Source organism: Melanotaenia boesemani, chromosome 3, assembly GCF_017639745.1.
Source record: "Melanotaenia boesemani isolate fMelBoe1 chromosome 3, fMelBoe1.pri, whole genome shotgun sequence".
Lineage (NCBI taxonomy): Eukaryota > Metazoa > Chordata > Actinopteri > Atheriniformes > Melanotaeniidae > Melanotaenia > Melanotaenia boesemani.
The window spans coordinates 16,438,065-16,459,630 of NC_055684.1; the positions used below are offsets into that span (position 1 = coordinate 16,438,065).

General features: G+C 37.3%; 1 protein-coding gene across 1 annotated transcript in view; it reads left to right on the plus strand.

The window, feature by feature from the left end:
- Positions 1 to 21,566, plus strand: part of angpt4 (angiopoietin 4) — a 70,407-nt gene that overhangs the window by 44,603 nt on the left and 4,238 nt on the right. Inside the window, exons 3-10 of the mRNA XM_041981522.1 lie at positions 6,567 to 6,722; positions 6,802 to 6,923; positions 16,901 to 16,985; positions 17,506 to 17,650; positions 17,732 to 17,844; positions 18,490 to 18,591; positions 18,698 to 18,864; positions 20,699 to 20,832. Coding sequence (XP_041837456.1) covers positions 6,567 to 6,722; positions 6,802 to 6,923; positions 16,901 to 16,985; positions 17,506 to 17,650; positions 17,732 to 17,844; positions 18,490 to 18,591; positions 18,698 to 18,864; positions 20,699 to 20,832 — 1,024 coding nt within the window. The remainder of the gene's footprint in view (positions 1 to 6,566; positions 6,723 to 6,801; positions 6,924 to 16,900; positions 16,986 to 17,505; positions 17,651 to 17,731; positions 17,845 to 18,489; positions 18,592 to 18,697; positions 18,865 to 20,698; positions 20,833 to 21,566) is intronic.

The following is a 21,566-nucleotide window of genomic DNA, read 5'->3' on the forward strand; positions in this document are numbered from 1 at the left end:
ATGAGCAGTTACATAAACACAACTCTTCAGATTTAATCTTTCCCATTTTCCAAAGGTTTTTACAGAGGAATGTGTTCTTCTTCTTTTACCAAAATATAACAATTGGTTCCTGAGTCTTTATGTAATTTTTTATTTATGAAGTGATAAAAGGAGATATCTAAAATTCCTTTTGTAGCAACCTTTGACACAAAAATGTCGCCAAAATAAAACAGGAAATTTGAACCTTGCTTTATTCATTGTGATATATGCCATGGAAAAAAAAATCACCAGCACTGTCCTGTCTTAATTCAAGTAGCCAATTTTCATACAGGATTCTACATTTCTATTCTACATATTCTACATATTCTACAGGATATATACTTTTTTTTTATTATTCATTCATGTATTTATTTATTTACAGGGCTAAATTGTCAAATTGTGTCCTTTGCCTCCCAGTCGATCCTAATCAGATTTTTCCTTATCTGCATTGTGGCTCCTTCACAACGCAGTAGAGCTTCATGAGGAAATTAAATCCGTCCAGACGACCTTCAGGAGTTCATGTCTGTGTCAGAAAAGCAGAAGTTCAACAGGTGTAAGAACTCGAGAGGAAGAGCTTCACTCACTGGCTCATCAAGCCATCAGATCCTTATAAATACACAAAAAGGTTTATGCAAATATACACATTTGTTGAAGTTATGTAAACCCTGAAAATGATGTATCCTGGTTATGATCCCCTGCACGCGAGGCACTCAAGACAAGTTCATACATGAGACAGTGAGGGTAAAGGTCAGGCACCATGCAGGCAGATATTTCCCTTCACTATATCAAGTGCAACAGTCCTCAGAAACAGACCCTGAGGCTGTTAGCTTCTTCTGCTCTGATTTTCAGCCAAAACATCTGGGTGCTCTAATTCTTACAGACACGCTGCAATAATAGAACATATCTGCAAGTATACTTAAGCATTTCTGACCAGATGTCCTCTGTTCAGTTCGATCAAGCTCATGGTGCTTTTTCAAGTTAAGGTACAGTGTGGTTTCCTTATGTAAGCACATAGCGTTTAAGAAATGTCATAATATACATTCCGTTGTACCATCTTCGAAGGTATTCGCTATCACTTGTTGTTAGTTTGTAATGGATTTGGAAATCTACTTTAACATGCTTTAACATGGCTTGGCTGTACATCATACCATTGCGACCTCCTGCGATGGGGACCAAGATGAGGTTGCCATCAGTCTAGACTTTTTTCTTTTGTATTTACAGCTGATTTTAGGATTAGACCTGTATGTGTTTGCATGTGTGAAAGGCAGACTTTTATCCACTCCTCTTCTTCTCTTCTTCTTCTCTATTTATATTGGCATTACAAACACTCCTCTTAATCTATACAATTAATCCTGTCCATGGCTCTCATGGGTGGTACTCTAGCTGCAGAATATGTGCAAAATATTGTTTAGATTTACAAAGAAACAACACCTATTACTTAAAGTCCATGGCAGCTAAAAACTAAAAAAGGTTAAAAGTATTTAACCTTGCTAACGTCTTCATTTTGTGCTACTAGACATATCAGGAACAAATCATCCGTTATGCTATTACAATTAATCCCTTTAGAAGGGTGAGGTTAGACAGCCCATGGCTTTCATGTAGAAAATCGGAAGAACTAGTCTTATTCCTGACACTTGTGTTTAATTTGGAACTAGAACATACAAAGTTTGTATTCTTACGGGATTTGATGGTTAAGCTCCGGTGATTACAAACCATTCATGAAATTTGCTGTTTAATGTATTAAAATCTCAGCACAATTTCCAGCTGTACTTCTTCCAGTTTTTGTCTTATTTCACTTCATCAAGGTAAGACGTTTCAGTAACCCTCTCAGGAAGAGTAATTCATGTTATTCTAACTTATTTACTCAAGCTTATAAAAAGGATGTGAGCATTAGGAATGTTGATGGTGGGTCACATCCTTTGAGCTGACAGGATTTGACTTACTTCCCCACTTTAACTTGCGCTGCAACATGACATCACACTACTTCAATATTTTGCACAAACCATAAATACAAGTTGTTTATCGGAGTTTGCCAGAAAAAAAGCCGTTTCTTCTTCTCAGTTCAGTCTCAGGTCCTTCAGCACACCTTTACATCCACATCTCTAATCCTGACACACTCCAGCGACACACGGTACACTTGTTTGTTACCCCTGATCGCTATCAGTGCTACTTGCCTCTGCGTCAGCCTCGTTATCAGGACTGTTTGGCGACTGCCCCCTCCCCCCTTCCCTCCGACCCCTCTGAAGTCACCCAGAGGGCCAGATCACAGCAAAACCAACATGTGGTTTGAGTTAGCATCTCTGAAATAAGCCTTCTATACGTGAGGTTGTGTGCGTATTCCCAGAGCTTGTTGGTCTGGCTTAGCTTGAGTAATTTATAATTGAGAGTGGGCCCGTGTAGAGCTCATTGTGTTTGTGTGTGCGCAAGTTTTTTGTGTCTGAGAAAAGATGTTTTATGTCCTGTGTGTGTGTGTGTGTGTGTGTGTGTGTGGTTCTTTCCTAGCGCAGGAAGTGAGGGCCAATTAAAAAGTCAGCACACTGTGTCTCTGGAGAGAAAAAAGAAAGAAAATAAGTTTGTTTTCTACTATAATTTTTCAGTTTTAAATCTCATGATTATTCACACCCCGACTTCGACACAGGCAAGAAATTTTTGTTCACACTGTACAAATGAGCTCATATTCAAACAGGTAAAGTGGCTACTTTGTGTTTAGCTTCCCCCTCTGGTTCTGCTGTAGGTGGAGGTGGAGGTTTTGGCCTTTGTCAACGTTTATCTCTACAGCATCTCAGGAAGCAGAGCAGGAGGAAAAAGAAATGAACCAGCTCGTTCCAGCTATTTTCTCCTTGTTTGATTATTTGATTAACTTATCGCTGCGTCACAACATCAGACCATTTTCCCTCTTTCTCCAGCCCACTTTACTTACTCACAAGAAAGTCCTGGAAAAAAGCCTCCTAGTTTTCTGACCACTGTGATACAAATCTCCCCGCTTGAAAAATATTGTATGATTTTGAGATGCTTGTTTAATGTGAATCATACTTGAGGCAGATTGGACATAAAAGCACTTCTATGACTTTAATTGGTTTGTGCGCATGAGTCATAGTCACTCCACATACGTGTGGGGTGATGAACACGATAAAAAAAACAGCTGTTTAATTAAATGATTAACAAAGAATGAATTGGCTTTCAATCACCAGTTAAATGCAAACCAGTCAAGGCAGATGACCGCCCTTCCTGAACCTGGTTCTTCTGGAAGGTTTCCTTCCTGTTAAAAGGGGGTTCGTCTTTTTTTTTCCCTTAAGCTTTCCACTGTTGCCTGCTGCTAGTGCATGCTCAGGATGGGGGATTGAATCTATGAAAAGATTTGATGCAATTTGTTAGTTTCCTTAACTAGGCTGTGATTTTTGTTTATTTTTTAATACACAGTTATTATAAACTGAACTAATGTGGATTTCATTAGATTATAACTGGACTATTCAGTAGCCAGGAAGTGTAAAACATTATTACATCCAGTGAAACACTTTTACAAGTTTACTGAAACATAATTACAAAGACAGGCATTACATCAAAATCTGTGATAGGTTTCTGGTCAGGACCATGTTCTGATTGGATTTCTTTACATTATTGAGCACTTGAAACATTTACAGAGAGAAATGAATGTTATTTTAATAACATATTTCAGAAAAGAGGAAGACCCACATACTAGCAAATATCTGAAGAGTAAAGTTAACTTTTTTTTTCTTTTTTTTTTTAATTTAATTCCCCTAACAATCCCACCAAACTATTAACAACAAGCTGCCACTCTGTTTTGATTGGCTTCAGCTCTGATTAAACTTTGCCTAAAAATACTTAATCTGTTTATTTAAATTGTGGAAACCATTTAATAAAACCAATACCAACAAAAGCAGAAACAGAAATATATCATTCACAAGGTGTCTTTCTGACTTTGTTTTGACAAAATTATTCATAAATAACTCAATTTAAAAGTTAATTACTTACTTTCTTTTTTTTTTCTTCCATTGCTTACTGGACTGAAATTCAACCAAATATTTTAAGATCTAATTAAAGATCTGATGAAACCCATATATGACACACTCGCTATTTTAAAACAACAGACACAGAGGCAGATTTACTAATTTCGACAAATCAGTTTGTGGCTTCAAATCACAAACAGGAGGGTTAATTTCTGCAGGACACTTCCTACAACTGCTCTGAACAATTCCAAGCAAAGTAGCACAAATAAACATAAAGTCAAACATGAAAGCTGTAATTTAATGATGCAGTAGGTGTGATTCCATGACAAGACAAGACAAATGCTCACAACACTAAAAGAAAAAGAGACAAACGCTCACAAATTGTTTTATGGTCTATATTTACAGTGAAAAAATGTTAGTATACGGCTACAAATATGAAATATGTTCACATATGATTCAGTTATGAAAAAATGGACAAATACTTTCAAAACTTATCACAATAATAAAATATATGAAATTGATTTCCTTTGTAGTTCTATCACAGTTAACATTTTATTTCACACACGGGTGAGAAAGAGTTAGAAGCGCTTTACCCCTTTATAGATGCTGCTTGTATACTTTTACCTATCACCTCCATTTCATATTGTCATGATCTTTCACCTACTAACAGTGATGCATCCCTAACAAATCCCAACTGTAACTCTTTGATGTCAAAGCAGAGCTTGCATCCGGACAAGCCATTAGTAAATCTGGTCCACAGCCTTCCACTACACCAGCATATAAATCACCATGATAAATCACTGTGTAACTCATTATAATTCTTGAACCATGCTCTTTGTTGCATAAGTTGTGGTATAAGAAAATGCAAACATAAACAATCTACAGGGATGTCTGTGCTGTTTTATGATTAAAAAGATAATTACATGATTAGTGGCAGATAACTTCTAACAATGATCAACATGAGAACATCATATAAGCAGCATTATTGTCAGATTTTGTTTTTTAAAAAGTACCCGCATGATGATGAGTTTTGAAACAATCAGTCAATTAGGTGGAAGATGCATTTACCTGGTTTTCTTTTATAGATCCAAAATCATCTAAAAGTCTTTGTGATAAAATGTGACAAGTGATAGAAGATAAACTGAATGAATCTCAATCATAAATGAATTTAAAGAGACATCACCCAACTCCAATCTCATTCTCTAAAGCCAGCATCTTAGTAAAACAAGCGGAGTGATAAAGTTTTTTCATTGGGATCCCTGTTAGAAAAGTAATCCACACCAGAACATGTGGTCTCGGTGTTGTAGCCTGAACTTGGCCTCGTTGGTAACCGGCCTTCCCAGTGGGACCAATCTGTTTGTTGGCCCAGCAGTATATTTATCAACTCCTTTTGCTTCTCAGTGGCACTGATATCCTGAGGATGTGGAGTCAGAAGCATGAATAAATGGCTGGATAGACAGATTATTTATTCATCAGCAGCTGAAGGTCACAGCATGGCAATGGAAGCTGGCATTGGCTGATATTCCCAGAGATGGAGAGACCTGTTTCTTTATATACCAGACCTCCTGACATGTTTCAGTATACATGTTGGATTTGCTGAGTTTGATGTGGGTGGTTTCTGAGCTAAGAATACAACAACTCACTGCAGAGCTTCTGGAAACTTCTGGAAAGAGCCTAAACTCGCGTTCAGGCTTTTTTGTTTCCTCCTGCTCATAGTTTTTGTAACTTTTAAACAGAGTTAAGGCTGAGTGTGTGGTGAGGTTACGTGGTCAGTCAGTTTAGTTTAGATTAAAACATGCTCTTGTTTTGCAAAAAATGTTTGTGCTTAACTTTGTAGTCCTTAAATGGTACAACTTAATTGCAATAATTACGTTTTCTGTAGCCCTTTTTCTTTCATGATCACCACCTAATGTTTTGTAAAAATCTTACTAAACATTTACATCTAAAACTGTCTGACACACTGACTGAATACTAATATGTGTGACTAGTACTTAAAGTAATAAATCAGAAAGCAGTCAAAATTAAACAGACTCATAATACAGCTACAAAATCTTGAAAAATAAAAAAAGCAATCAAAATACAACATAAAATGATGTGTGACAGCATGCAATTCCTTTTTTTTTCATCTTAAAACCGAAAGATAACCATAAGAACCATAAGAATTTCAGTTATACTTATGTAAGGCAACAAAAGCTCTCACAGCTCTGCTGTTTGAAATAATGTAAGAATCAGACAAACGTCATTAATCCCAGACTGGGAAATTTTAGTAAGTCCTAACAAGATAACCAAAAACAGGAAGAAAAACTAGAGAGAAGCCACTAGATGCAGATGCATTAGGTGACAAAAGGCAAGTGAGAACAAGACAGTCACCTTTAAATCTTTAATCTTAGCAGTAGACTAAGGATTTCATCTTACAATCTGATGCAAATTGATATTATTGAATAATTCTGGCAACAAATCAGGCAGGAAATTTACACAATTGTTTTACACTTGATTATTTTTTGTTTTAGCTCCTTTCCAGTTTACAGTCTAACAACATACTGTGATCTAAGCTTCATAATGATCAACATTTGTCTGCAGTTGGAGAATTTCATACAGAAGAGCTTGAAGCGAGACGTTGCCAACATACAGTCCCATGCCGTTCACAACCAAACTGCCACAATGCTGGAGATCGGAACGAACCTCCTAACGCACACGGCGGAGCAGACACGCAAACTCAACGTGGTTGAAGCCAAGGTAGTGAGTTTCCTGTATGCTTATCCTGTGTCTTCAAAGCAGATTTCCTTGGTTTAGTGTGATTTTGTTCTTCCACCAGGTGCTGAACCATACGTCTCGGATAGAGATCCAACTTCTGGAGAATTCTCTGTCCACCAATAAGCTGGAAAAAGAGCTCTTACTGCAAACAACTGAGATCAGCCAGCTGCGAGACAAGAACAGGTAGAGAAATATCATGTCTCATAATGTTGGAGAACAGTTCAAACAGTCTTTATTTATCACTGTAGGAAAAAAAACAAAGACTTTTACTGATGATTTGAGTCAACTTTGGCAAATGTTGAGAGTTCCCAGGAGTTGGCTGGGGTCTATGTGGCATAAATGTCATTGTCAAATTTGACTTTGATTTGTGATACACACATGTGGATAACCTTTTCTTTAGACGCCAACTTCATGCACATGCAACGATTCCTACATCCTGACACCAAACAGGTGCACGTCAGCCTGTTTGTCAGCCTGTATCTGGTCCATAGACTAAAGACTTAAAATGAATTACTTGTCAAATTACTAGCTGTACTTGCGTGTGTTTTGTTGTGTGTTAGCAATTGTACATAAGACCAACAGATAAATTCAGTCCAGATGAAATATATGTATTACTGGCTTGGGTTTAGGAGAAAAATTAACTAATTCATTTTTTAAATATACGGTTGTAATTAATTGAAGATGTGCACATTTATACCCTAAATTTGGTGGTAAAAATTAAAACAGAAGACTAGAGAGCTCCTCTAACATCTTGTCATGTTGACCTTTTTACCCATGAGTTCTTATTTATTTCTGCAACATTAGTAAAGTATTAAGCACTCAAAACATGAACATCTGATACCCTTTTTCAAATTCAGCTTTCATTTTGATCTCACCTGTAAAGTTTCAGACAGTTTCTTACATCTCATGTTGTCAAAATCTGAACACAGAAAGCCAGACGTATAAAAATCTGCCAAAGTACTCAAAACCACACATATAGTACTTCCCTCTACAGTAGGTGTCTCTAGGAGCACATTTTGCTTTAATGACTTGCACATATGCACACACAGAGACTCAGAAGGGGAAAACAATACCAGCTACACGGTAGTATCAGCTAACTTATCAGTGAGAATATTTGAAATAAAAGCAAGTGCAGATGGTGGAAATAAGTCCACCGCTGTTGTAGTGAAACACATTAAATATTTGGAATCACAATATTTTCACTAGTTTTCATCGTGAGGTGAACTTGGACGCCGCAGTGTGCGGTGAAACATGCAGAGTGATTATCAAGTGTGTTCTCTGTTTACAGTAACAGATATAATATAAACACAGAGGCTTGACAGCATGTGTGTGTGTGTGTGTGTGTGTGTGTGTGTGTGTGTGTGTGTGTGTGTGTGTGTGTGTGTGTGTGTGAAAGTGATTTAGAAACAGTAGCTTGACAGTGTGTGAGAGATTTTCTATGAGCGTGTTAACGCCTCAATGTGTCAGTGACACAACTCATTAAGGGAGCGCATATCTTTTTACACCCTGCAGCCGCATAGAAAGAAAAAAATGTGTTGATAAGGTGGTAGAGTAGGTGCACAGATAAAATAAATGTCACAGTATGAAACAGTATGACAGCAGCAACTGAAGTGACAAGCAGCACTTGAGGATGGATGGAACAGGATGTGCTATCACATGTTCATTTGTGTTTCAGATGTTTGGCTGAAATAAGCTACAGCTTCACCAAAATCTTTTTAACTTTAAAGTAGAACATTACCTGTTGTTGTCTTTCATTCTCTTCAAACACAGCCACTACCTCAAAACAAAAGACTACTTAGCATTAGCTAGTTTAGCCACATTATGCTAACAAACATGTAAAAGTGTTGTCACTGCCAGATCTGAGTGTATGTGCAAGCTCATTAGGTTAATGGACGCCTATAAAACCAGGATAATGGTCTGAATTACTTTTAAATGAGTCAACTATCTGCTTTTTTTTAATGACCTCGTTGCCTCTGTAATAAACTTTGCAACTATGTTTGTTGTGATCTGTCAAGTCTGTCTCATGCATTTTTCTTCATGAAGGGGGTGTCCCCTATATCAAAACTGAATTAGTCTGTTAATACATTATGGAGTAACCACGTTCTGTAGAAACACATGCTATTAATAGCTCTAAAATGCCAAAGCTGTGTCTATTTCGTTGACATATTAGATCCACCCACACTAAGTGAATTTAATTTCAAATAGCAGTCAGTTTGATATAGTTTCTCACTTTTAAACACAACATTATAAAAAACTGTCATGGGTTAAGCAGTGAGTTTTGGAGACTACATGTATATAGCAGGAATGTGCACCAGCTATTAAAGAACCTTCTAGGCTTTGTGTATCTTTGCAGGGGAAAGGACAGGGGGTGGGTGGTTTGCTATACTACATTCAAGTCTTATCTTAACATGTGTGTTTCTCATCAAGCAGCAACTAACATCAGTCAGTTAGGGTATTAGGCTGAAATACTATGTGGCATGACCTTGTAACTCATTAACCTTGAGGATAGCAGAGCTGAGTGCCTTTATATTTTAAACAAAAGCTTTAAAAGTTTTAAACAGGGTGAGCTCAGGAACAGGAGAGCAGCAGGCGGCCGGCTGTCAATCACAGCTGTCAACCAGCATAGCTGACATCAAAACTATTTACCATAACCTCTCATTAATGGGGCAATTACTGTCAGAAAAGCTAACAGCACAATTATAAGAGAGCTCTGAACTGATTTTTGTTTAAATGTTAATCAATGGAGTAAGGTTGTTTTGGAACCAGCATCCAGTGGCCTTTGGTTTGCTTTGCACTCATGTGCAGGCCTTGCAGCTTCATGTCCAGCTGCCCTAAGCATGTATCTGATCTGATAACAAGAGGAAAGTTATGTTTATGTCTGTCTTGAGTGACTACTGGACTGCACTTCTCTTCTTTATATATAAATAATAGGTATGCTAAACATAACACATCAGTGTGTCTTCTGATATTTCTACAATATCTCAAATGATAGACATTAACATGTTTAAAATCTGCCTGAATCACACTGATATCTGTATTTTGACAACAATGCCAAAGGTTAGAGTATGTAATAAGACTAAAACATGAAAATCAAATTCCATCTAAACCACCTCAAAATGTGGCTAGAGCTATCAGACCTAAATGCAACCTGAATGCATCTGTTGGTGTTGTCTGTTTATGATCAGATCGAAACAAATATGTATGTGAATATCAGATGTAAACTTTGGTTCTGCAAATCCTCACTGAGTGAGGGTTATCTTTGATTCAACAAGCATTAGCAACAAGAAAAACATAAATAATTACCCAGTAAGAGCTATTGTAATTCTAGATGTGTGTGATCTGTAACAGAATCAGTATGAAAATTAAAAATAGCCTAAATAAAGAAGCCTTTTCATAGAGGACATAAAAATAAGTTTTGTGAAACACCTGCAGGTGCTTACAAATTACCAATGTTAATTTTTTTTTTTCATCATTAAAGCAGCACTTCATAACAGATTGAAAAACTCCCAACTTTAAGCTGAGGGCATCACATGACATGTGTCTGCTTTACAGCACCATGTTACATGCCAGCAACTGGATTTCATCAATATCACTTGCCAATTTAAATGTGCACCGTACCTTATTCAGCAAAGACATGCCAGAGGATATAGTCAGAGGAAACAATGAGACAAAAGAGAGAAAGGGACATATTAAGAGCAAACATCGGACTGACTTTTACAGGCTGTGGGGAGCTCAGAGAAGAAACAGGATGCAAGCCCAATTAGTTTTGTAACGGGGTGCCAAGGTGTGAAAATTGGCCAAACTTTAGTAATGGGGTTTTAAAATAGCAGCAAAAACAGAGAAAATTATAAAAGTTTCTACCCAAGAGTAGAGGACGAGATTTTTTTTGAGCACTGAAACATTTAAATCAATGCAAAATGAAACTCTTCTAAACTAACATTATAATTATATACAGAAAATTTTCAGATATCTTAATGGATCTGTTTTACTGTGTTAACCCGAGTTTTTCAAAGAAAATGTTAAATTTGGAAATCAAAAATTCAAAAGACTGTAGCTTGGAAGCAGTTAGAGATAAAGACAAACAGTTAATGAGAAAAATGTTGAATGAGACTTTATGATGGAAGTAAATTTACTCATCTCTTTTGCATATTGAATGACAGTTGACAAATAGCTGAGAAAGTACTTCATCAGCAGTAAAAAAGTGTTTCTTTTCTTTGTAATCTGCTCACTGACAATAAACACATCAGCATCACCTCAGTAGGTGTCTTTAAAACTCTATTTATCTCATAAACTTATAATAATAATAATAATAATAATAGTCTGCTTGTAGAGTCAGCCAATACTTCACTTACTATATAGAAGCTTGAAATTATATTTATTGATCAAAATTCTAGATTTAGACACCCATACATGTGTTTATTTTGTTTTATTTTAATTTATTTCCGTATTTATTGGTGGGTGGGGGTACATTTCCTCTGATGTGGAAAAGGTTTGGTTTCATTATTAAAAAAACAAACTGTTACTTAGTAAAACTAAACTCTCTCCAAACCTTTCCATCCAGACTGCAATCCTTAATTCAAAGCTACATTTGTGCATTTTCTAATTATTTATTTATTTTACAAAACCAATGTTTAGTTGAGACGAATCATTTTGATGGAATGATTTCCACAGTCACATAGACAGCCGTCATCTGTCAGAGGTCACAGCTGACCCCCGCTAACCCAAACATCTCTGTTTTCACCATCGCTGCACATGTTCATTTCCACTCTGCCAGAGCAGCCAGGGAGGCAACACATGAATTTATATGCACGTTCTCTCAAAACACCTTCGAGGTGGAAAACTCTCTCTACAGAGGAGTGTTTAATCCTTTAATTTGTCCGTAAAGATTAAGATCCAGACAACAATGAACGTTTGTTTAGACAGGTTGATTTGTGTACATACCGATGCCACAATTAATTACCATGACTGAACAGGCTGACCTTACTTTGTGTCAGCTTTTTTTTAACACACCACACACACATTTTCAGTTTACATAGTTTTGTAATCAAAGAACACACACTCATATGCATACAAATCACACACTTTGCTGCTTTAACCACAGCACCACAGCCATCAGAGGCTCATCAGTCTACATCAGAGTGAAAAATGTTTCCCTGTTCAGATCATAGCCATCACAAACAGGAGCTGATAATGTGTTTTAGTTCCTAATGTGACCAAAGTCTCAGCTGCTCGTGTAAGAAAATATGGCTCGTGTGGAAATCAGCCACATTTTAGAACACGATGGAGGATCACGTCTGACTCCCGTTGCCTACACTTCAGCAGTAACTCAGTTTCTCTGAGTTACTGCTGATATTAACACATGTTACATTACTTTTTCTGTGTATCAAGTATATGAACATCAGAAATCATATATACACTACTCACAAAAAGTTTGGGATATTGAGCTTGTATGACATCAGAGTGTAGCTAAACTGCTTTAATTTGACTTTCTCTAAATTTTTGAGTGCACATGGTTTAAGTACTTATTGCATAGCACGCTGTTCTCTAACAAGGTGGTTTATGTTGTGATTTACCCACTGTTGGCAGCATTTCTTGTAATAAGATGAATCAATGATCACTGCATGGATTAAATGTCCTTTATTCCTGACATGATGTTAGTGTAACATTCATTTTTTATACCATCCTTTCATTTCACCCGTGACTTTAATATTGGCTTGTCAACTTGTCAGCTCTCAGGTGGAATTTACAGAAAATATAAAAAGTTGCTGCTACACTGATATAGCATCATAAATCTTAAAAAAATTACAGAAATAAAAGCTAACAACTGATAACATAAAATGTTTCAATAACTTTCATGAGTTTTCTTGATTTCATGATGTCAAAATGTGGGCCGCATGATGGAGAAGACTGTTTAAATACAAGATGTGATTGAACCAGAACATTTTAGTGGTCCCATCATGGTTCCTCTCTTGTTAGAGAACAGCATGCTGTACAGTAAGTAATTAAACATTGAAAAGTTGTACACGTGCATTCAAAAGTTGATAGAAAGTTCAATTAAGGTCGCTTGTAAAGGTTAAAGTGCGTTTTAGGTTCATTCTGGCAAAAAGCTGCATATCCCTAACTTTGTGTGAGTAGTGCTGGACCTCATCCCAGCAGCTACTAGGCAAGAGGCAGGGGCCCACGGGACAGGTTGCCAGTCCATAGTGTATATATTTCTCTTTTTTTCTCTTTTTTATTTTTAACTTTTGCATTGATTCTATAACTTTTGATCTTATACCGTCACTTTACTCTGTCCAGGACTTGGTGAGCAACACCAACTAAATACAACTAAACTGAGAACAACGAGTTAAAAACACAGCAGGATTTTAGAGAACAACACAGCTGCAGTGCTCTGATTTGCACACAATGTGCAGAGCATGTTTTTCTTAAAATGCCTTAAAACTGTATGTTGTTAATATTCACCAGCAGACTGTGTCTTTAACTGTCACAACTTCACTCATGTGAAACACTCACTACGGTTGTGACTTTACCTTGAAAACATCAGAGAAGAAGACACTGAACCTCCAGAGCACCACACTCTGCTCTCTGCTCTTAATATAGATCCAGAGGAAGGAGTGTGAACTAGAAATTTCCAACATGGCCCACATTCTCTTCTGAAGCTGCTGCCACTCCTTCATCGGGTTTCATTCATTTGGCTCGTATATTGTTGACCTAACTGTGGGCTGGAGTCTATTTTCAGCAGCTTTACTGCTGGTTCAGCTGCAGAGATAACGAGAGCTGTGGTGTGACCTGGCAGGAAGAGTGATGGTCAACTTATTAATCTTTATTTTACTGTTACGGCTTCTTTAGCAAGAGCGAGTAAATCAGGAGTCGCAACCTCTGGTCTATTTCAAAATTGGTGTGTAAACAGTTTGGGTTTGTCTCAGCCCTGTACGCCAGCTCCATGTTCATGTGATTATGTTAGTGTTCCTTCTTCCCTCAACATTCCTCTTCTTCTTTTTGTATAGTCATTTCTACTAGGTTAGAAAAAGTATGTGAAAACTGAGGTCGGTTGTTCAAATTACCCACTGTGAAGCTGTGGGTGGCTTCCATTTTGACCTCTTCCATAAAGTTTTACACATAATTGGACATCAGGCAAGAAAGACAGCATTTCTCTTGGATTCTGAGAGAATCTGTCCTCATGTCTGATCAACATTAGTTACTAGAGCTTTTATTCATCCTTAACTTTTGTTTTAGTTACCTCTCCACAATGTGTTTACGCTTACGTTTCTATGGCAGCTGAAGTAATAATGATGCGATCAAAGGAAGTAGTCATGTAATAACATTACAGGGAGGAAGTTACTGATGGTTGAGTCTATAAAACGTCTGACTTTAATACCACTGTCTACTGTTTTTGTCCTCTTTCCAACAGTGAGTTTTGTTTTGAATTTTGTTTGTTTTTGTTGTTGTTTCAGAATGGAAATATGCAGTTTTAAACTTTAACGTGGTCCTGTTTGGGATCTCATCTGACACTTCACAAAGAGTGAGACATACACTGAACAGACCATCAGACAGACTGATAACAACCCACCCTCAGGTTAATACTTTAGGCTTTTAAACCCAGGATTAATAGGGAATTATTCACAGTTTAGAATCACCTAGAATTTATCTAAAGGTAGCAACAGACTGGGATTTTAGCTTATTTTATAAACCAGCTGGGAAGCACCTAAAACCTGCAGGACAATGGTCTTCAAGGACCAGAGTTGAAGAGCCTGGGTGTGGATGGATAGATAGATAGATACTGTAGATAGATAGATAGATAGATAGATAGATAGATAGATAGATAGATAGATAGATAGATAGATAGATAGATAGATAGATAGATAGATAGATAGATAGATAGATAGATAGATAGATAGATAGATAGATAGATAGATAGATAGATAGATAGATAGATAGATAGATAGATAGATAGATAGATAGATAGATAGATAGATACTTTATTGATCCAGAGGGAAATTCAACAAGTGGAGTGTAAGATGATGTTACTGGGTGATTTGTAGCAGGCTGTGATTGTAAAGTTAAAGCCAGATTTCAAGCATGTGTAATGTAGGTTAAATAAGCTGACAAGCAGGTGAGCTGTGTGTTTCCCTGTCAGTGATTGGCCTGAAGGTCTGCTGTTCAACCAATCCCTGTGTCTTCTCAACTATTCAAGCATGCTGCTGACACCCATTAAAGGCAGCTGGTAGTTTTAATCAGCATGTAACCTGAGGAGTGTGGTCAACGCTGTTGTGATCATTAAAAGTTGAGCTAGGGCAGGGATCCTCCATCCTGGTCTTCAAGGGCTGGTGTCCTGCAGGTTTTAGAAGTTTCTCTGCTGCATTGCACCTGACTTAAATCTATCGGTAATTCACAGACTTCTTAGTCCGATTCTGGTGTATAGCAGCAGGGACACACCTGTAGGATACCGGCCTTCTAGTACAAGGACTGAGGATCCCTGAGCTACGGGAATTAAAATGCTGGTGATAATACTTAGTTTAGTCTTGGCCATTTATTGTAGCGTTCTGAGTCAGGAGCATGAGAAGCTACTATTATAATGTATTTCTTTTGTAGTTTTGTTTAGCTGGACACCTTCACAGCAATTAGATTTCACTAATCAATAAATCACTCCACCTTCTGAAGTTAATTCTGATGATAATGTTGCTACTTGGCTTTTCCTTAGCTGAACTGGGGTCGTAAGAGAGCTGCAATCCATTTTTTTATTTTCCATTGGGGATGTGGCAGTTGTTAAATTTTGGGTTGATACCAATACCCATTGATGGCTGATGGCCAATAGCCAGTTCTGTCTGCTTTTGTAGATGAATCTTGTCAGTTTTAAAGCAGTCTATGCAACACAACCAGGATGCATCCAGTTCGCCAGTCACTTCTATCAGTTGACTTCATCCTATTTGCTGATCAGTCAGCTGATGTGAACAAGCTGAATGTCAGCCAGTTTGTGGCATTCCTACTTTCCATGCTGTGTCATCTTTGGTGAAGTCATGGTAAGAGTTTAAGGACATCATACAGACAAGGCTTCTGTTGCCACAACTTTGTTTAAACACAAGCTGCATTTATCTTGTTTGGTTTCCATTAATGATATATTTACATTCTTTCACACTGGTCATCTTTCATGTGATTCCACTGAAAATCCCTTTTCATACCCGGTCTTTTGATGGATTGCAGGAGGATTCAGAGAAAAACCCGTGCAGGCACAGGGAAAATATAAAAACTGTGGACTCGTGACCTTTTTCCATCAACAGAAGACTACTGCGTAGCATTTATAAATGATGTGTGAGGCATTTTAACCAAAAGAAGTTGTTCAGAAATCTAAAAATGTTGAGATCCAAATGATAGAGCAACCTACCTGCCCAGTGAAGAACTGATACTGAGGTTGATGCACAAACAGGAACAAAATTGCTCGCTACAGGTCAGAATCAACCAACTGAGACGAGCAGCTTTGAAGCTAAAACCTTCTTCCAGCGAGGCCGCAGTGATAACCCCTGCTGCACCATGCTGCCTGAGCAGGATGCTGCCTCACTAAACTTAAAGTACTTCTTTTAAAGAGGAATTCCTGTGACTTTACACATGAAAGCCTGATTCCAGATGTTGGAGAACACGACAGTGCCTCGTTCTCTAGAAGAAGCTGATTTTTAAATTGCCACTAAGCCCAATAAAATAAGATAACAAGACTAAATCAGAATTTAGAATTCCCTTCCCTCAAACCGAGCCAACTTTATTTTATTTATTTATTTATTTTTACCATGACCGGTAATTAGGACTGCTTTATTTTAGCAAGAATTCAGTTCCCTTTGTTTTACATTCTTTTAATGCAATGGATATTAAATATTGATTGGATTTTAAAGACAATGCTGAGCTTTCACTTTAAATAAATCTCATAAATAACCTACACTTGATCACACTACCACCCTCTTAAACTAAAGATTTTGTGCTAGGAAACCTGTTTATGCTTAATGCCCTAAAAGGCTGTCAGACATATTTTTTTAATTTGATGTCGACAGCTTCTTGGTTTCAATCATGAAAACTTCAAACTCAAAGAATTTCTTGTGGACTTTTTGGAGTTGCAGCAAAAATAACTAAACTCTTAACTGAGTGTTGAGATGTCTTCTTGCTGTGTCTTTCAGTCGTTTGGAGAACAAAGTTCAGATGTTGGAGTCTCAGCAGAGAGGAGAGCTGGAGGACATGAGGGTGGAGAAGAACAGACTTCAGGTACAGTTAGTTGATTTGACATCTGTGTGTTATTATAGTAAAGCAACATAATCTGCAGGGAGTGTTTGGACAGGTGTCTGTGTATGTGTTAAATGAATCTTGTCAGGACTGACTGAGGAAGGATTTTTGGGTCATTAAATCACGTATTGCCTTAGATTTTATATTTTTATGGCCATATTTTACATTTATAAAGTCAATCTTTCAGTGTTCATGATGACAGCCGATGAGAGGCTGAGTTTATGGGTGTAAATTTAGCAGATGTAAGTCTACACATGACTTTTTTTGGTCATTTTTTTAACTAATTCAGGCTTACTGTATCCATGTGACTCAGCTGTTTTTACTCAAATATGAAAATATAATTTGTGAAATGAATTTAGTGGAATGCTTCCCATGTGAAAAGTAAAAAAACAAAATGGGGATAAGAATTATTTATACCTTCATGTGCTGATGAACAAATGCGAGTACTTCAGCAGACACCACAGACAAGCACTCAGTGATTAAACACAACTTTTTTTCTCAGTCTGTGGTCAGGACTCAGATGATGGCAATAGAGTCCTTAGAGAGGCAGCTGAGAGTCGCCAGTAGCAACAACACCGCTCTGCAGAGGCAGCAGGCCCAGCTGATGGAGTCTGTCCACACCCTCATTAACATGGTGGCCACTACAGGTACATGCCCACACAGTCACCTAGAGAAGCTAGTTGCTAATTCTTTTACTGTATTACATGCTCATGTGTGTTTTCATGAAGGGCCACCTCCTCGGAGCCAGATGTGGAAAGATTGTGCCGATGCTTACAAGGCCGGACACTCTGTGAACGGTCTATATCATATCTACATCGGCAACAGGACTGAACCTGTGCAGGTATCAATCAAATTCCTACACAAATTGAGTTCAAACATGTCTTATTTCAGACAATGAACCTTTTATTTGATTGTGCATGTAAATACAGTAAAGACCAATGCGCAAATAAAAAAACTAGAGACAAACTAAAAGCTTTTGCTTTTAAACAACAATAATGTTGTGAAATGATTTGAAAGCCAATAAGAAGCCAGACAATAACCCTTTGATGGAAAATGGTCCCTGGTAATAGACAGATGTGATAGTATTACATGTATGTGTAACACAGAAAGGATGTAATGTATTAAAACTTGATATAAGGGAGCCGATCAAGTTGTTTGATCACGTGAAAAGCTCTGGTGGCATGTGACATCTGAGATGTAGACATTGCAGTGCACGGTGGCATAGGATTCTTACAATAAGCTGAAAATATTGAGTGTCACCCCTGAATGTTGTATTGATGTTTTTAGTTGCTGTGTTATGTGGTTGGTAACCTTACACCCACATCTCCCTGATGATGGCAGCTAAAATGCAGTCATCATCTGAGCGAAACTGAAAGACCAAAAGAGTTTTTTCTTAGCACTTCAACTTTCTTCTTGAAATAATTTATATAGAATTGACAATTTCTACCACATTGTTGTCAAGAGCGTTCCTTTCTCCCTCCCAAAGGTGTACTGTGACATGGAGACAAGCGGCGGGGGCTGGACAGTCTTCCAGCGGCGCTTTAATGGCAGTGTTGATTTCCAGAGGAGCTGGTGGGAGTACAAAATGGTCAGTTGGCCTCAGAGTGAGAGTGATTTATCCTGACAAATATTAAGAAATGTTGAGAAAATCTGTGTGTAATCATGCCTGCTGCCTTCTTGTCCCCTCCCTGCAGGGTTTTGGGGATGTGATGGGGGAACACTGGCTGGGTAATGAAGTTTTGTACTTACTGACGAGTCAGGGCCAGTACTCGATGAGAGTGGATTTAAAGGACTGGGAGGGAAACTCCACTTACTCCCAGTATGATCGATTCAAACTGGCCAGCGAGAAACAGCACTACAGGTGACAGCTGCCATATTGTACAGATAATAACGCACATGCAAAACATAGACAGAGTGCTAATTGACAGTGTTTTTCCATTTACTTACTATGACTCTCACTGAAATATAACCAAAAAAATAATATAACCAAAAACACTCCTCTGAAATGATGTGCATGATGATAACACTCTGAGTAGAAAATTGAAGCATCATATGGCAACTTGTTCTGTCAGCACATGTCTAATCTGTTGTTTAAAGCTGCAGGTAACTGTTATTTCAAGTTACTGTTTGAAAAATGATTGCAAGCATTACAATCATGCATTTACACAGATTATTTTTGTCAGTTAAATTGCATGAACTCAAAGTTTTGAGTCATGTGTGAGAAACAAATGCAGAAAAATTGAGATGCTACCCATTGTTTGTGTTGTTTGGTTTTCTTGTCTATATTTTATGTAAGTTTATTTTTGCAGATCTGCTGGTTAAAGTGCTTTTATCTCACAGACCTGCAGAGAAGTTCTGTACATTAGATTATGAATGGATGTGCTATTCTTTTCAAAACTATCTGTTTTTATTTAAATGCTTTAAATAATCATAGAAATGAGAACCGAAGGAGAGTATCACTAGAGAATTTAGCAATCTTTTATTCTTTGGCTCCCCCTACAGTTGTGGGATGTGTTGTAAAAGCAAACCTATATCCAGAGTCTTGCATTGTATATCTAAATTTGTTGTCCCGCTCCCTCAGAGGCCACCAAAGATTCAAAGACACAAAGCTACACATCATTTCAAGAACCACACACTTTTATAGTGTTGCTTAAAATGTAAGCAATGCTAGATTTTAAGCCTGTGTTTGCTTTAAAAACAGTACCAGCTCTCCTCTGAACTTGTACACAGTTTTAGATATTTTTGGCAGGTAGGCTGTTTTTGCTGCAGTTTTCGTGTGGACTTAGTTAGTCTCAGTGAACTCTGTCTCTTCATGTAAACCCAGACTGACTTCATGATGCTGAGGTTATGGCTCTGTGGGACCAGATTACAGATTTCGGGACATCTTGTTTTCACTTGTGCTCCAGAAAAAAGAAAATGATCACAGTTTTCACTTTTCAGTCAGTCTGCCACAAGATTATTATTATTATTATTATTATTATTATCGTTATTATTATTACTGTTATTATTATTATTTTGTTTTTGTTTTTTTGTTATATTATTATTACTACTACTTCTTTTGGTCACCTGCATTAAAAATTCAGTCGTGACTATCAGCCAGAATTTTTGGTGTAGTTATTGAGTCAGAACAAAATTTTAGTAAATAATCAAAGTACATTGTACATTGAATAAAAGAACAAACATCTGCAGTGTTTTGATGGATTCTTCACCTTCTTGATTAAAAAATAATAAAGAGATAAAAATGTAACTTTGACATGTTTTGCTGGTTTTTAAAGCCTTGAACCAGTTCAAACTATGTCAATGGATGGATCGTAAAATCCTCCCACTTGTCTGAAATCACTAAATGGTCATGAACCTCAATACATCTCTGGTTTACTTGCACATTAAGAAAAACATCCATCCCCTTAAGGTAATCTGGGACAGTTTAACTTCATCTTACCACAGTTTAAACTGTAGGAGGGTAAACTTTAAGTTTTTATGCTCTTTTCTGTATTTTTGTGCATATGTGAACCCCTTTGAATCACATTCATCCATTAAATATGAGCCACAAATAAACCTGCTCCCACCAGCTGTTGTTTGATGGATAAGAAGTTCCTAAAGCATTAGCATGATTCACCAAAACACATTTCTGCTCCTGTACATAAATATGACTGCATATATATACTTTTTTTTTCATGCCTTTTCCTCTCGCTCAGGTTGTATTTGAGAGGTTACAGTGGTACAGCAGGAAAGCAGAGCAGCCTGTCCGCCCATGGGATGGGCTTCAGCACCCAAGACCAGGACAACGACAACTGTAACAACTGCAAATGTGCCCTGATGCTCAGTGGAGGTAAAGTTACTGCAGACTGTCTGTTTTACAGAGTAGCTTACACATTCCTAATAAAATCCGTAAATTTAGAAAACTTTTACAAACATGTTCTGTTTAAATGAGATTTCATTAAGTGGAACAACACAGATAAGAGTTTAATTTGTTCAATAAAACCTTTCTAACTTCCCATCAGACAAGTATAATAAATCACAATAAATAAGCAAAATAATTCCAAAAATGCCTGTTTTGATGGTGGAGAATAATAATAATTAGTGGTATTTTTCAGATAGTTCTGGTCTGTCAGACATCTCTCTGTCAGCCCTCAGTGCACTACCCTTCACCTTGAGCCAACGCCAACACAAACAGCTCTTTGGCTCGCTTCAGCCTCCCCTCGATGGGCTCGTGATCGCCGATTAAGTTAATGGTTCTGGTAAAACCTCAAGCTCTCTGAGGAAAATACTCCAATAAGTCAGTGAGTCATTTAAAATCACAGCAATTTACAGAATAAGAAAAAGAAAAAAAGTGGCGATAACAAAAAAGAAAGAAATGAAATAATAAAAAAAGATCAATGATGTAATGCAGAACAAAAAGTGGGTGAAAAAAAGACAAAAAATAACACAGTTTTCCTCAGGGGGACGAAATCAGTTATTACAAGTAACACTGCAGATAAAACTGAAACTAGCCTGATCTTTGAGGAATATCAGGATCATTTTCAGACACGTGTCACAAAGTAAATTACCCTGTTGGATTGTTCC